We start from the raw sequence: 16,165 nt of genomic DNA, 5'->3' as shown, positions 1-16,165 counted from the left end.
ACTCATGTCTTGTGTTTTCGCTGCTTGATTTGAAAATCATCAATTTCAAATGAATTATCTTCATTCGGATTTGAGAACCTTTAAATCATTCGTCCTCTCGTCCTCCAGGTTTGGATAATCCCAAAAGAGAAAGAACGTTGAGAGCACCTGCTACTTTGACCTTGAACATGACCTTTGTCCCTCCTCTTCCTCCTCTTCCTCCTGCAGCATGAGGAACATTCAACACATTAACAACGCGACACCGACTCTCCACTTTGGAGACATCTGAACTTTGATCTCCTCACATTGTTCGACCCCTCCGCTGATTCTCGCTGCTCTGATTTTTCTACTTCTCTCTCTTCAAAGTGTCTTCGAAGTTATGACGTAACATCAACTGATCTATAATCACACTTCAGTCAGTCCTCGGACGCTGTTCTTTGAACTGCTACGATCAATATCCTACCACATTTACTGGGATGGGAAAAGTCTCAGACCTTTGCACTAATATATGTAATCAAAATTCTTAATTTTTTTAATGTTTAATTAATTTTTTTTACTCCTTAAAGACGATTTGACAGATGTTTTTAGTTAACGTCTTCGGTGGAGCAACAGAAACAAATCCACAATTCAAAACAATAGATCATTAGTTAATTAATAAGAACAGATTTCTTTAGTGAATGTACAGAACCAACGGCGGTCAAAAACAACTGCACTTGAATTTAAACTCATTTAAACTGTGCAACACTTTCGTTGTCGGTGCAATTTCAATATTTTGTTTTAATGAAATCTCATTATGTTCAAATGTCCAACGTGCGATCCTTATAATATTGTTTACATTGTTTAAAAAAATATTTCACGAGAGCAAAAAAATGTGGAGACCCTATGTATTGGTCGATATATATATATATATATATATATAATGAATAACTGTGAATAAAAAAAGAAAACAATTACAACCAAATTTGTAGAACTTAACTTTTTAACTTGTTTATTCTGTGAAAATCGGCTGATTATTTCATCCAACCGATTTATTGTTCGGGCTCTTAATTCCTCCCGTCCCCGTTGCTGCTGTAGCAGAAAATATCCCTGTTGTGACTGAAATCAAAATCCTCTCGTCTCTAAAGGGACCGTTAGAGCCGTTTGTATAACAGCTGTATATGTAGTATTGACATTCCAGTGCAAATCACGAGTCACACAAGGCAAGAGTGACGTGAGGCATAAAACCCATTTTATTATGACAAATGTACAAGATCAGATTCATAAGAAATAACGGTAAAGTTAACAAAAAGGAGCAGACGAGAAACACCAGCGCCCGGCCGACCGGGGTCTGTACACAGTGGACAGGGCGTCTTCATCATGAGGTAAATAGGAAAACTCTCTTAACACTTTCTGTCATTGGCACCGACTTCCTCCCGTCACTCCTCCTCCTCCTCCTCCTCCTCCTGTGCATGTCCTGCTCACCGGCTATTTCATAACCGCGAGATACATATGAATACATTCCCCTCATCTCTTGTGATGAATATTGAACAGGGTCACTTACAGCACACGGGACGTCCACACGCCTGCACTCAGCAGAACACACCCGTTCTATCAACATCTGTGGCGTTCGCTACGTTCTGTCCCGACTAATCTAAAAAAAAGAGCTAAATATTGTGTATAAGAAGCGTCGTACGCGCTGCGAGCAGCACATGTAGGTTCTGTATGTCTTGGGAGTCATGTATCAAAAAAAGGCTCTGATAAATAGAGTGGTTCATCCTCTGCGAAGACCATGCGGAGACTTAATTTACAAAATATTCTACATTTCCTCTCTTTGATGGCGTTCGGACGTCCTCGATCATCTCCTACGATGAGTTCCCGCCGCCCCCGAGCTCCTGTAACATGCCTGTTAGTGGGTCAGCGCATGCGTCCCTGTCACGCCGTCTGTACTTCACGAGTCCTTCAGCACTGATGCAACAGGTCGGGGAGAAAACAGACATCCTTAAAAAAAAAAACACAAAAAAAACATGCCAACGTTTTCTGCTTTTGGTCCAAAAAGAAGAAGAAAAAATGTCGTTGTGCCAATATTATTTCCCTACAAAAAGAAAACTATTAGAAACTCATGCAATCCCAAAAGAATTGCCCAATATAGTTTTTTGTTTTTTTTATCCATGATTACAAAAATGCCTCTAAATATTTTACAGCAAAACTACAGATATACACACAGACTGGTTCCAGCAGAGGTCAGACACGTCATTGGTGTGGTTTCATAAAAAACAAACAAACAAAACAAAATCTTTTTCTGTCCTTCTCCCTGTGGACAAACAGCTGCATCCTGACGCTTCACTAACTCTTTTTTTGTCCATTAAGATGTTTTTATTTTTCACAATCTTGATCCAACCGTCAAGTCAAGATTATGAAAACAAGAGGATGTGAATGGAAACCTAGGAAGATCCAGAGGAGTGGATTAAAGGAAACAAAAATGAAAAGAAAAGAGAGGGTCGTTGTGTTTTGTGTTGTATTAGTTAATAAAAAGTTCTGCAGGTTTGTGAACCTTCTACGAAGGACGACGTACTAAGAAAATAAGACACTTTACATTTCAGACGAGAGACGACAACAAATAAATGTTAAGATATACAAAAAAAATACATCATTATTTATATATAAGAGAAAATAATATCACAAACGTTAACATGGATGTTATACGAGGAAACTAGACTAGATTTCAGGATTTAGGAGGGACGAGATTTTGACTTCTGATTTTCATTTCCCCAAAAAACAAAACAAACAAACGAACCGGGAGCTCAGCACAGATACGATGTCACACAATTATTATTATACATGATTAACAATATACAAAAGCTGCTGTATCGTTCAACAGAAGAAAAAAAAAATGTTCAGGTGATGGGCAGAGAAATGAAACGCTGGTCGACTGCTTGGTCGCATCAATACACTCACGCCTTCATATGATGCAAAGGGTTGAATATATCTGCATGACGCTTCAATATCCAGGGTCAAAGGCTGAAACACACATCTGGGGTGTGTGACGGGTTAGCTTATCCAATATGTGATCCAACAGGAGCTGATCATCCACCCACCCCCAAACAGAAGATCAATAAATAGTGTCATCTAAAAGCTTTTCGGAAGAAATAAAGTTTGACATTTTGGGAATTTGCTTTCTGGAGGAGAAAATTGATACCACTCGCAAATATGAACCTATCTGTTAATTGACATAATTAGATTTAAGAAGTTGACCATTGAGCTTTACAGACACTGGAACATCCAAGGATTTGGCGCAAAGACGGGATAACAAGGTCATGCTGCAAATATTGTACGTTGGTATATGAACAATAAGCAAACCTTCCTGGAGTACTACTGTTCAGTACTCTGTCTTTGTGAAACACATACTGCAGCTTTGTTGGACCAAAAATGAACCAACATACAAATACATTTCAAAACTGCACGTACATATGGAGGCTGACCACCTGGACTAAAGCGCGAGCTCTCCCATGTTGGAATAACTGCTGTTGTTCATCTACATTGTGAAAGCAGCATCATTAGCGTCACTTACAATATCAAGGTCCCCGAGGGCGGGAAGACAAATAACACTTCCTGTCCCGAGTCTTCATCAGGGACCGCCGATGGCGCAAATCACTACTTGCAACGTACTGTTCGCAACCGCTACGTTAGCTTGTCAAATAAGCCGCATTTTACTTGTCAGGGTCGCGAACAGGCTTTTAGGATGTAAAGGCCAGAAGACCACGTCACACGAGTGTCCGTCCTTTGGACAAGCGCTGATTTGCTCAGCAGACCGGACCCAGAAATTGAAGATAGCTAGCTAGCTAACATTGCTAAGTCTGGTTTGCTAGCAGCTAAGCAGCAGGTAGAGGAGAACAGACACATGCTAGGTCAGATCATCACCTGTAGGGAACAATGAAAATGTTACGCACTGTTTTAACTTTGGTCTTACATCTGCCCAAAGTAGCCCCAATATATATATATCTATATATCTATATATAGTTTTACACACTGTGGCACAAATGAGCGCCATAGCGCTTAGCGCCCATTTGCTAGCTTCAGTTTGCAGAGCCGCTACTGTTAGCATAGCGAGCTTTAGCTTGGCTCTCTCTGACAAGAAAATGTTCCTCCCTTCAACCTCATCAAGAGTAAAATCAGTCTTTGTGCTAAGCTAAGCTAAGTGGCTGCTAGCTTAAATTTAAGAGACGGGCAGGGAGAGAGTGGCATCAATCCTCTCATCTGAAAACACTGTCACGAACCTGTCAAACCTTCGAGGGATAAAAATGTAAAAGCCAAGATTCATCTCTGATGCCCAGAACTTCATGGAATGCTTTGCTCCCAGATACGGTTGAGTCCCAGTTGTTTAGCATTCAGATAATCTCCAGGCATTTTCTCTACACAATAAAACAGCTTCAGTGCCAATTTTCCCAACATGCCGTTGGGTAACGGAGCTGAATTGATACGATGATGAGTTCTCGGATGTGGCACAAAAAAAAAGAATGAAGAAGGACGATGTGACAGGAGAAACTGACGAGTGACACGGTTTTAGAGGAAGTAGGTGGTTTGGCAGTGGAGCTGGACGACGTGGTTGGTTTTGCAGGTGATGCGTTGGTGCCGTTGTTCGTTACTGTACAATCCCACAGGGACAGCGTCAGACTGGCCACAGATCCAGTTCTTACTGTGGCAGAGATCGGCCAAGAATCGAGCTCCACGTGACGCGCGAGTAAAAAGGACGACGAGGAAGTGTTGCTGGGGTAGGGAATAATAAAGTTAAGCAATATAAAAATACAATACCACAAAAAAATTAAACAGTACACCATTTTGTTTTGTTGTTGTTGATTTCTTTTCTTTCTTTTTTTACAATTGTTCGTTATTGCAGACGTAGTCCACTAGGTCTGTGACTCCTAACAGGTCGTCTTCGTCTTCCTCCTGCGCTGCAACCTCCTGACCAGCCACACCGTTTGGTGCGATGGCGGCGGCGGCGGCTGGTGTTGCGCTGACGCTTTTGGGCGGCTCCAGGTCTGCGGCGGCGGCAGCAGCAGGCCGGCTGATCGAGCCCTCAGGGCTCTTTACCGGGCTCTGTCCGTTGGTGGGTGGCAGCTCTGCCTGATTGCTGTCCAATGGATTTGTTCCCTTTGACTCCTCCTCCTCCTCCTCCTCCGCCTTCTTCTCCTTTGGTTTCTCCTCCTGTTCCTCGTCGTCATCGTCCGAGTCGATGCGGTTCACCCTTTTGCGGACGGGACGATCCTCCTCCGAAGAGTCGTCGGACGAATCGTCCGAGTCGTCGTCTTCAGACGCTCTCCTGCGTTTCAACGCAAGACGTCTGCGTCGCTGCCGCGAGTCTTCCTCTGAGGAATCGGCCCTCCTCTTCACCCTCCGGTCCTTCGACTCCTCTTCAGAGTCTCTGGAGAAACTCGCTGGGAGAAGGAAACAACAACAACAACAACAACAACAACAAGGAACATCTTTAGCTGCGATAGCAGAATAAAAGGTCGAGCTCTTTTGCCGTAGCATAGTTCTAAAAGTGTCCTGTGTGTTTCTGACTGACCTTCACTCTCCGAGCTGTCCTGGAGATGTCGGGGTTTCATTTTTGCCCGTTTGGCTTCTGCCTGAGAGCCTTCGGACTCTGACGTCTCGCGGTAGTTCACCTGCTTCTTGCGACTCCGCCGGGAACGTCGTCGACTCATGTCGAGATCACTGTCGCTGAACTCGCTGGAGCCTTCGGTCACTGGATACACAGACAAACAAAAGAATAACGATGGGTGACACATAACTTTGACAACAACAGCTTCACTATTCGCCGCATTTACAGGACTATCATGACTCATATCCGGGTCAAGAAACTGACAAATAAAAAAACCTGTATACCCATTTCATCTTCGTCGTCGTCCTCGTCCGTCTCGTCTTCCTCATCGTCCGAGTAACCTCTTGGTTTCCGGCGCTTTCGGGCGCTTCGCCGTCGTTTGGCTGGCTTCCTTCTCCGCGAAGACGTGCGACGCCTCCCGTTGCTGTTGTCGGATTCCGCCTCCGTGTCGCCCTCGGACTCGTTTTCTGACACGACAAACTCTTCTTCTGAGCTGCATCCAGTCGCGGGAAAAACAAAATCGGCGTTTAAAAATATGGACACTGGGTGAAAAGTTTCCAGCGTAGTTGTTGTGTCCATTCTCACCTTTCACTGATGCGAAACTCGTCCTCGCTTTCCTCTGAGTCGGCGGTGCTGTCGCTGTCCAGGTCGTTGAGTCGCCGGCGTTTTTTCTTGCGCTGCCCGGCGCTGGGTTTGGGCGGCGGCTGGCCGTTCTCTTTGCCCTCCTCCGCCTGGATGATGGTGGCCATGTCCTTCCCTCTGTGGCCTGTGATGTTGGCCATGTCTTTACCACGACCAGCTCCTGCAGACAATGAACCCCCTTCATCAACACCTTCAATAGAAAACACATTTTCTCACATCGTTAAAGAAACAGTTTGACATTTTTGGGGGAAATATGCTCACGCACTCTTTTTTTCGGAGATCTCTGCACACAAGCTAGTTAGCTTCATATTGGATGTAAACACATTTCATCATGTTTGATTAACAGGTACAAAAGTGGGAGAGTGAAAATGACAAGTTGCGTGCGGTCTGTCAACGGTTTATGTCAGGGACTACTTCTTTTTTACACTTTGGTTTTTGCAGATTAAATAAACAGGACTTAACATGCCAACTTGAGCTTTATGGGTGTTGGTGGGCAGTTTTGGGGATTGATATTCTCATTTAATTGTCCACAAGAAAGCACATTTCCCAAAAGGTATCGCTATCCTTTCGAATCATTTCTATCCGAGTTACCTCCACCCTCTGCTTCTTTGATGTCTTCCTCGATCGCCTCCTCGATCGCCTCATCAAATTCATCAAATCTGCAAAGACAAGAGTCACGTTCGATGAGTGGTTGATCACATTGTACTTATGGACATCAGCTTTTTTTCCTGCAGAGAGAGATTTTTAAAGCATGTTAGAATTCTGTGCCGACGCCTGAACCACAACCAGAACCTGAGCACAAGTGACTCGACCGGTGAGCTTCAGGTGGATAGAAAACAGAGTTTGCTTGGTGATGACCGGGTACAAATACTGTGTTCACACCAAACGTGGTGCAAATTGTTGCATTTGGTGCCGGGCGAAGTCAACACCGGCGACACGAATAACGTGAAAAACACGGAGACGCGAAATTCGAATGTCATTCATACATAAAAAAATCTGTGTCTAAAACCCAAAAAACAATAATTTACTTCAAAACAAACCTGTAGCTGATGTTTTTCTTTGTCCTCGTCGACCTTCGACCCCAGCTCCTGCTTCGCTTGACTTCTTTCTTCTCTTTGATTACGATCTCTGGCTTCTCTTCCTCCACCGCCACCTGCACGGAGCCAGAGCAGATTATTTACGCTGCACACGTCCAGGCGGAGAATAATCAATCCTTTCTTCTGCCTCCATTCGTGACTGTACAACCACGGTTTGTACTCACCGAGGGGTCGATGATGTTCTCAACACTGATTCCGACGTAAATAAGACGCTCTTTCCTGGAAGAGACAAACAAACATGAAGAAGACTGAGAGCTTCATTTCAATGTCAAGTGAAAGTGTTATAAAGACAAACTACACTGAGCCAACACTGTATAATCTTCAGCCTATTTGTTTTAACTTTGAAGAATGTGAAGGAGATGCACTTTCACAGTAAAAACTGCGTTTAGACAGAATAATCAGAACATTACGATATGAAGAAATCTCCTGCGTTTTGGACTGAAAACATGCAGCAGACAAGAAAAATAATCCTCATATTGTCTGGTGACCACTCAAATTTGTCTTTTAACTTCGGTGATGGGCCTAAATTAAGGAACCTGCGGCCTTAAAAATAACATTTGTATGAAATAAAGATTTCAATTTAAAAAATAAAAAAGATAAAACACCTTCTCTCCGCTCGTTCCTTCTTCTTCAGAGAGGCGTCGAGGTTCTGCAGCTGCTCTTCTAGTTTGTCACAGAGCAGCTTCTGCAGAGGTGGAAGAAGAAAACACTGAAGTTATGTTTTCGTTTCATTTACTTTCTCATTTCTCATCGCATCTAGTTGCGGTCGACGGGTACGCACATGTTGGCAGGGCGGACAGAACCATTCTCCGTCGGGGATGATCATGAGCGGCGGCCTCAGACACGCCGTGTGGTAGCCGTTGTCACACGAATCACACAGTAAGATCTACAAAGCAGATGTGCACAGATGTTAGCAAGCAAATTCTTCCTCCTGATTTCATAGCTTGTGAAATATGAATTTATACAATAATAAGACACTGTGAGATCCCGTGGGTACCGACCAGCTCAGGGTGATTTGGAAGACCACAGTGTTTGCAGGGGTCGTCGTTTGGAGGTAGGTCGTCGTCCGAGGACGTGGACGAGTCCGAGCTCCGTCTCTCTCGGTTCCGGTTCCGCCTCTTTCTGTTCCGCTCCACCTTGTAGTCCTCGTCGCTGTCGTCCTCGCTCTCCTCCTCCTCCTCGCTGGACTCCTCGCCGCTGTTGTCCTCTTCGTCCTCCGAGCTTTTCTTTTTGCGGCGTGTTCGAGTGTTGGACCACCGAACCTTCCGTCGCTTCCTCCCCTTTAAAAACACAGTTATTTCCCAACAGAGAAGAAATGAGCTCAGTGAATCATCTGGGCTGAAAACAATTTCTCAATTCATGCAAAACGAAAACGAAATTTGTGTCCACTCGCATTTTTGCATCGACTTTGCATATAACACGAAATTCATGTCTACTCGCGTCTTTGCATCGACTTCGTATGATACGAGAAATTCGTGTCCCCTCGTGTCTTTGTCGCTCTCCTAAACGCGGGGAGCGGTCGTACCTTGGGTTTGGGCTGACCCTCCTGATCAACCTTTTTCTCTCTCGGTTTCCTTTGGACAGCCTTCACCACCTCTTCCTCCTCCTCCTCCTCCTCCTCATCTTTTTCTTTCTCGGCCTTGCCGTCGTCGTCCTCAGCCGGAGGAGCAGCCTGCGATTTCTCCATCTTCCTGTCGTGGATCTCTACTGCCTTCGGCGTCGGCCTGGAGATCCTCGGCGATCTTCGGAGAGACCTCCCCGTGTTCGTGTCGGACTCGGAGTCCCCTTGTCTCTCCTCTGTCTGAAGCTCAGCTCTCCTTCGGTGGGCCGGGAGCTTGATTCTTCGGCGAGCACCCGCCTTCCGAACGTGTGACGGAGCCTCGCCGCCGTTTGCCACCTCTTTCTTTGTTGCGGATTCTTCTTCTTCACTTTTGCTCTTGCTCTCCTCGTCGGTGGGCTTGTCGGTTGATGGTTCTTTGCTCGGGTCGCCGGCCCTTTCAGTTTCCGTTGAGGGTTCGGCATCAGCTTCTTTGTTCGCCTCTCGGTGATCAGATTTATCCGTTTTGGTTGATTTTTCACTTTCTTTAGGAGCTTGTTTCTTCTCCTTTGCTTCATCCGTTTTTATTGGTTCGCCTATCGTAGAATCCTCTTTACTTTCTTTGAGGTGCTCCTCGCTGTCGTTTGTAAGCTTTTCACCGTCTGCGTCTTTTTCACTTCCCTTGTCAGAATCCGTTTTGCTTTCCGATGAAGGATGCTCCGTCTCGATTTGTTTCGGCGTTTCGGCGGACTCCTTTTCCTCGTCTTTGTTGGGCGTTTTGTCCGTTTCTTCGGACACGTCCATCTTCTCAAGCGGACTGGATGGTTTGTCTTTCCCGTCAGATGTTTCCTCGGTTGTTTTTCGTACGGAAGAGTTCCTCTCAGTTCCGTCCTGCTCTTGTGGCTTTGGCAGGTCAGATTTAACGGCCCCGGCCTCGACCTCCATTGGCACTGACGCAGCGTCGCTTGTCTTGGTAACTTCACGTATCCTGTCGTCTTCACAGTTGATGGTTTTCGTTAGATCCTCTGGCTTTTCCGTCTTCTCGGGCTCTTCTGAGGCTGCGCTGGCTTTCTCCGGAGTCATCTCCGTGTCTTTTTTCTCGTCCGTCTTCTCGGTAGGTTTACACGGTTCTGATTTATCAACCGGTTTGATGACGGAAGACGCCGCGCTCTCCGTGACGTTGGGCGTTTCCTCTGATGTCTCAGCGACTGACGGTTCATCTGCCTTTTTAACGACAGCAGAACCGTTTGTGACGTCCGGAGTCTCTGCCTCACCGCCGTCTTTTAACATTTCTGTCTTTTTGATGACGGATGGCGACGCCGTGTTCTCAGAGTCATCCGGTTTCTCTGGAGGATCTTTGCCGGCAGACGGCGTCTCTGTCGTTTTTAAGACTCCCGGCGTCTCTTTCTGTGCAGAGTCGTCCCATTTCTCGACGTTCGGCTCAGATGCTGCCATTTCTTTATCGTCCTTCTCACTCACTTGTGTTTTCTTCACGTCTGGAACATCTTCCGTTCCCTTTGACGACGTCTTCGTTTCCTCGGTCTGACCGGACTCTGATGAATCCTTGTTGTCGCCGGCTGGTTTTTCCTCTGGATCTTTTGACTCTGCTTCTTTGGATGCAGCTTTGTGATTTAAATTCAGGTTCTTCGACTCACCCGTTGTTAACGTTTTATCAGTTTCCTTTAACGTGGCCGTTTTGCTAACAGGACTAGACTCTTCTGTATCGACTGGGTTCTCCTTCGGTTCCTCCGACTGTTCCTGACCGGAAGACTTCTCCGATGTGTTATTTACATCTTTAGAAACAGGTGGCGATTCTTCTTTTGGTGTTGGCGGAGACTCGTGTGCTTCTTTCTCTTCCGTTGCTGCACTGCTTCCCTTTTCCACCTGCATGGCTACAGTTGTCTTATCCACGTCTGCTTGATGTGACGTGACCGCCTCTGTGACCTTTGCACCGCAAGCGTCATCTTTTCTATCTTTCTCCTTTTCCGAGTGATTTTCTCTCGCTGCGACAGATGTACCCACGTCGGGTTCCGTCGTCTGCTCTTTGTCGACTGCGGCGCCTTTGACCGACTCGCTCGAACGACTCTGGAGGTCTTTCTCCGACGGCGGCTTAATTTCACCATTAACGTGATCGTTTACACTCGGTGCTTTCTTTGTCTGTTCAGACGTCGCGTCGCCTGTGGGGGCGTCCCGGACCTGCGGCACAGATGGATTATTTTGCACCGTGCTACTACTGTTTTTTTCAAAGTCTTCGCTGAACTTCATTCCTCTTTTCTTCAGAGGGATTTTGGCCTGCTGGTCGTTCTTCAGAGCCTGCTGGATCTCCTCGGCTCGGCTCCTCTTGGCCTCCTCTGCCTTTTCTGCCTTCACCGGTAGACTCGGTGAAGGCGCGGTGGTCGTTGCAGTGTCGGACACCTCCATCGGCTCTTCTTTGATGTTCTGGGCTTTTGTACCGATGTTTTCTGAACAAAGTGCCGCTTCACTTTTGCTTTCGACGACGCCGTTCAGCGACGATTTGGCCTCGGAATAGGTTTCTTCCTGTGCCACTTTCTCGCTGCTCTCCGTCTTTGGCGAGACCGGGCCGGTAGCTTTGCTGGAGTCTTTGTTGTCTTCATCCGATGTAGTGTCGGCCTTTTTAACTTCACCTGAAATATACAAATGAAATGGATTAGGATCAAAACGACGCCTCAATCACATCACGGAAGACAAGAGGATGGGAATCTTTGAGAATCTCGCAAGCTTGGTTTGATTCTTGGGGTCGCAATTAACAGAAGAAATGCACTGTTAAAAAATAGAGGATACAGTGCACCATGTTTTATTTTTACTTAATTGCAATAAAAAGCAAAATTGGCAGTTTGTGTGTGAAGGCAGCTTTATTTACAGATGAGAAGGATTAAAAACTCAAAACCACAGAATCCCGCAGGCTGTCCATCACTCACTTTATCACCAGTTTTCTTCGAAGTTAGTTCCTCTCCTATGGTTATTATTGATTCCCACTGATTCACACACATTCAACACTATACCTTCTTTTTCCTTTTTCAGCTCGTCCCTTTTCAACAGCTCGGGGTCGATCTGAGTCTTCAGCAGAGCCACAACTCCGGCCAAGTCGTTTCTATCTCTGCACGGGGGAAAAGTACGGTTAATACGTTCTCACAGGAAATAACACAACGCGAGCATTTAGCATTCCAATGTCATTTCTCTGTGCCTGCAGCGTGTTGAGACGACGTTCACCTGACGATGCACTTCCACGAGGACCCGTCCAGGTCGTCCTGCTCCTCCACGTAGACACGCACGTTGTCCTCCTGGTCCAGCTGATACCAGTACATCTGGCCGTCTTTGTCGCGGCCAATCGGCAGCAGCCGCATTTTATCCGGGTCCTCCTCATTGATGGCGGTTTTGAACTTGACATTATCGTCAAACTGACACTCGCACAAATACTGGAAAAGCAAAAAGAGGCACAGAATGTTTCGTAACAGTACAACAAGACGACGCGTACGTAATAAGAATTATTATTATTTTGGCTTAAATGCAACATACTTGAGCTATGGTAGTGGGGGAAAAAACCCATAGAATTTTGAATATTGATAGATATTGTAGATAGGATATTGGATATTGTAACTGAATGGAGGATTCAGGGAAACTTTACAACATCCGCCCAATTTCTACAAGATAAAACTCTTTCCCAAACTGTTTTTCTTTGGAACTGCGATTTCTAAAAATCAATAATTGCAGATGTGAGTAAACCAGGCTGCCACCATTCAAGGAAAAAAAACAACAACGACTCACTTTAAGCATCCCCGTCTTGCACTCCACCGTCATCTCCTTGTAGCCCTTCTCTTCCAGTTCCCAGGCCCATGTTGAGTTGAACTCTTGGCAAACCTGCAAGGAGAATTTGATATTAAAAATGAAATCCAATACAAATGACTATATCCTAACTTCCAGTCGTCTGCTTTTTGTTTGTGTTTTGCGAGACTCCATCATGGAAATGAAAGTCTGTTGTGTGCTGTAACCTCGATGCTCGGCCAACTCCACAATTACCAAAGTGTCTCGTGACAGTCTGAGTCTGAGTTCAGACACTTCCCCACTGAAAGCCGCACTAAGCAATAGTTTTCATATTAATAATGGACCCCGAGAGCATTATCAACGGACTCTGGAGTTCCCCTCGGCCCCGTCCTCGGCTCACTACTGGTTTTGACCGTTTACCTTGACCAGGTACTTCTCCCATCTGTCCGCCGACACCGACTTGCCGATCTTCCTCAGCAGCTTGACGTGAAGATCAACCAGCAGCTTCGGCACTGAGGGAAAGAGACGACGGACAAAGACGTTAGAGTCCAAGGCAGATTTTTTTAGGCATAACTGGAAATCTTTTGAGCATTTTTCCTGAGATTCATATGGTTTGTAACGTCGTCACATTTCAGAATTCGTAACTGTGAATGTTATTCATAGGCTTGCGTCCTCAATCGTCACTGTCTTGTGTTTGTCTGTAGTTTTAACAGGCAGCTGAACACACACACACACACACACACACACACACACACACACACACACACACACACACACACACACACACACACACACACACACACACACACACACACACACACACACACACACACACACACACACACACACACACACACACACACACACTCTCTCTCTCTCTCTCTCTCTCTCTGCTGGAGTCATGTAGAAACATCTTAACTCCAAGTGTAAGAGATGTGCTTTAATCCTAAAGTTGTTGTTGTTGTCCTGCTTGTGAAGTATTGGTTCTTTTCTCACGGCAGGCATCTGTTTTTAGAAGTGTAATTTTCAATGAGAATAAAAAAAAACTTGTGTGCGTGTGCAGGTGATGCAGCTGCAGAAGGAGAGCGGGACGTCGGAGGAGCACAGTCTGGACAAGGAGGCGAGGAAATGAGTGAGTCGCGTGGCCCGAGAGTACAAGAGCATCATCCACACACAGAGGGATCGCCGCTCGAGGCAACAACGTTTGCCCGTCTCTAATTTTCAAACCATAGAACAAACAACAATCAGTACAAACCTGTCGGGCCATGAATCAGTTTATTATTATTTTATTGAACTGTGTTAAATCAATTGGTGTGTGTGTATCGAAAACTTTTGGCCAATTATTTAACCCTGAGATGCCTCAGAATACATTGATGTGTTCATGTTAATGAGAGTTGCTGTAGTATTACTGTAAGGTTGCAGAGTTGAACTACATGTTAACAACTAACACGTGTCTGTTTGTCACCGAACTGGAATTTTGGTCTTTTATTGTAAAGCACCAAGGTTTAATGATAATCACAATAAAAAACCTGCAGATCATAAACTTCAACCAGCGCGTGTGAAGAAGACGATGAAGCAATAAAACATGGCTGAAGAGTTCATCACCACCACATCACATCAAATCCTCCAGCGTGTGTGTGATCTGAGTGATGAGCTTATCTTGGAAAGGATGATAAAATCATTTAACATTTCCGTTTTTGCTCTATTGTTGTACTTTGTTTTACATTTGTACGTGTGTACATTTAAAAAGTCTCTGGCGCAAAAACAACAGAAAAGCCCAACACAGTGAAAACATTTGGGTCCATTCATAAAGTTGCAAGAACGCACACACACGCACACACACACACACACACACACACACACACACACACACACACACACACACACACACACACACACACACACACACACACACACACACACACACACACACACACTCTATTTGTGAAAATAACTAAAAACGAATAAGTCCTCTCAGGATTCACCCCTGTGTAACCTTTGACCTCAGAGTCAGAAGATTGAGACAATATGAGGAGAGAACATGATAATGTTCATCTGGCGCCTGCGCAGATCAACAGTCAAGTCAAACACAGTGACGGAAGTAGACACATGTGGCCTCTGTTGACAAACACAAGAGGCTCGGTGTGTGGCGGGTTCCCACCAACGAGGTGTGGAAACATCCCGAGTGTGTTCAACAATTCGTGTTCACGAAGCGAAGACGAACTAAGTGTTTCGTTCACTGACAAAATTGAGGTTTTGGTACCAGGCCGTTTTATTTTGAAAGCGCGCACCGGATGTTCCTGTTGTTACACGTCGAGCTTTACACGAAGCTGAGAGAAGAAGAAAAAAAACACTACATCACAAATATATTTTAACAGTTGAATAAAGTGAACAGCCCCGCGACCGACGCGTTCACCGACGGACGGCGGCGGCCCGACGGCGCGTCGCCCTCCGCCCGCCTCGCACCGCGCCGCGCCGCCGCCGCACGGCGAGCTGCGTCCCGGCGTTGTGTTGTTGTGTCGCGGGCAGATAAAGAGCAGCTCGGCGGCGGCGAAGGAGAAATCAGGCTCGATTCAAAAGCTGGAAAAAAGTGACAGAAAAGCTCGACTCGTCCGGAGGCTTCGCGCCGCGATCGAGGATCGACGAGCCCGCGGGCGCGACCTGCGCCTCGAGCGGCGGCGACGCGTCGCGGCTCGACCCGCGGGAGAAGAAGAAGAAGAAGAAGACGAAGAAGAAGAAGATTAGAGACGCGCACAATAACACACAGCTAGCTAACCTAGCAGCTAGCCCCCTGCTAGCACGGTACCATTATCGTGGGGGGGGGGGGGTTGGGGGGTCCTGCGCCGTACCTGAGGATGTGTCCCGCAGATATCGCTCCAGCTGCGGGAAGGTGAGCTCCGGCAGGTCCAGCAGCGGCCCGTACCGCTCGAGGAAGGAGCAAATCACGGCGTAATTCGCACACAACCCGGGGGGAGAACTCGCCGTTGCCGCCGAAGCAGCCATCTTTTCCACACCACTGTCAAGCGCGCCGGATTCGATGCCGCTCTGCTTCCGGTGTTAACAAAATAAAACGTCGGGAAGACATTTTTCGTTTTAGCATCTAATCAAGTACCAACAATTATAAAAGTAATAATTACACATTATCATATCCCTATAGTCATAATGTATTTGCTGATTGTGTTTTGGACAATTCGCTTGAATCTGCAAAAATTTAAATACATTGTGTAATGAAATAAAATATATCCTGAATTTAAAGTTTCACTAGAGTTAAAGTTTTAGCATAAAAATGTAACTGAGGTACCAAAAATTATAAAAGTATGAATTACATATTATCATGTTGCTATAATCATCATTTATTTGCTGATTGTATTTTGTATAATTCACTTGAATCTGCAAAAAATAAATACAAATTGTGAAATAAAGAAGTAAAATATTGTATTACTGTTATAACATGGACAAACTCAAGTCAGTTAGTGTCTATTGCTCTCATTGTGATATCATTGATATTTTCCAGTGAGACGTAATATTCATTTGCATGTGATTTGTATG

General features: G+C 45.6%; 1 protein-coding gene across 2 annotated transcripts; it reads right to left on the bottom strand.

Moving 5' to 3' along the window:
- Window positions 1-1,185: 1,185 nt before the first annotated feature.
- On the bottom strand, window positions 1,186-15,940 carry rsf1b.1 (remodeling and spacing factor 1b, tandem duplicate 1). Of its 2 annotated transcripts, none has more exons than XM_035625417.2 (16): window positions 15,466-15,940; window positions 13,037-13,128; window positions 12,620-12,712; window positions 12,065-12,270; window positions 11,857-11,951; window positions 8,822-11,478; window positions 8,298-8,576; window positions 8,078-8,182; window positions 7,902-7,981; window positions 7,461-7,515; window positions 7,240-7,352; window positions 6,791-6,858; window positions 6,143-6,389; window positions 5,842-6,050; window positions 5,522-5,701; window positions 1,186-5,390 (listed from the first exon to the last, which is right to left on the bottom strand). In XM_035625417.2, exons 1-16 carry the CDS (start codon window positions 15,617-15,619, stop codon window positions 4,831-4,833), a joined length of 5,193 nt encoding a protein of 1,730 aa, XP_035481310.2. In that variant the 5' UTR covers window positions 15,620-15,940; the 3' UTR covers window positions 1,186-4,830. The 2 variants fall into 2 exon arrangements, with proteins under 2 accessions (XP_035481310.2, XP_035481311.2); XM_035625418.2 differs by having other exon boundaries at window positions 6,143-6,359; window positions 15,466-15,939.
- Window positions 15,941-16,165: the final 225 nt, after the last annotated feature.

The sequence above is a fragment of the Scophthalmus maximus genome, chromosome 2, assembly GCF_022379125.1.
Source record: "Scophthalmus maximus strain ysfricsl-2021 chromosome 2, ASM2237912v1, whole genome shotgun sequence".
NCBI lineage: Eukaryota > Metazoa > Chordata > Actinopteri > Pleuronectiformes > Scophthalmidae > Scophthalmus > Scophthalmus maximus.
The sequence above is the reverse complement of the archived record's forward strand: the minus strand, read 5'-3'. Positions and strand labels throughout refer to the sequence as shown.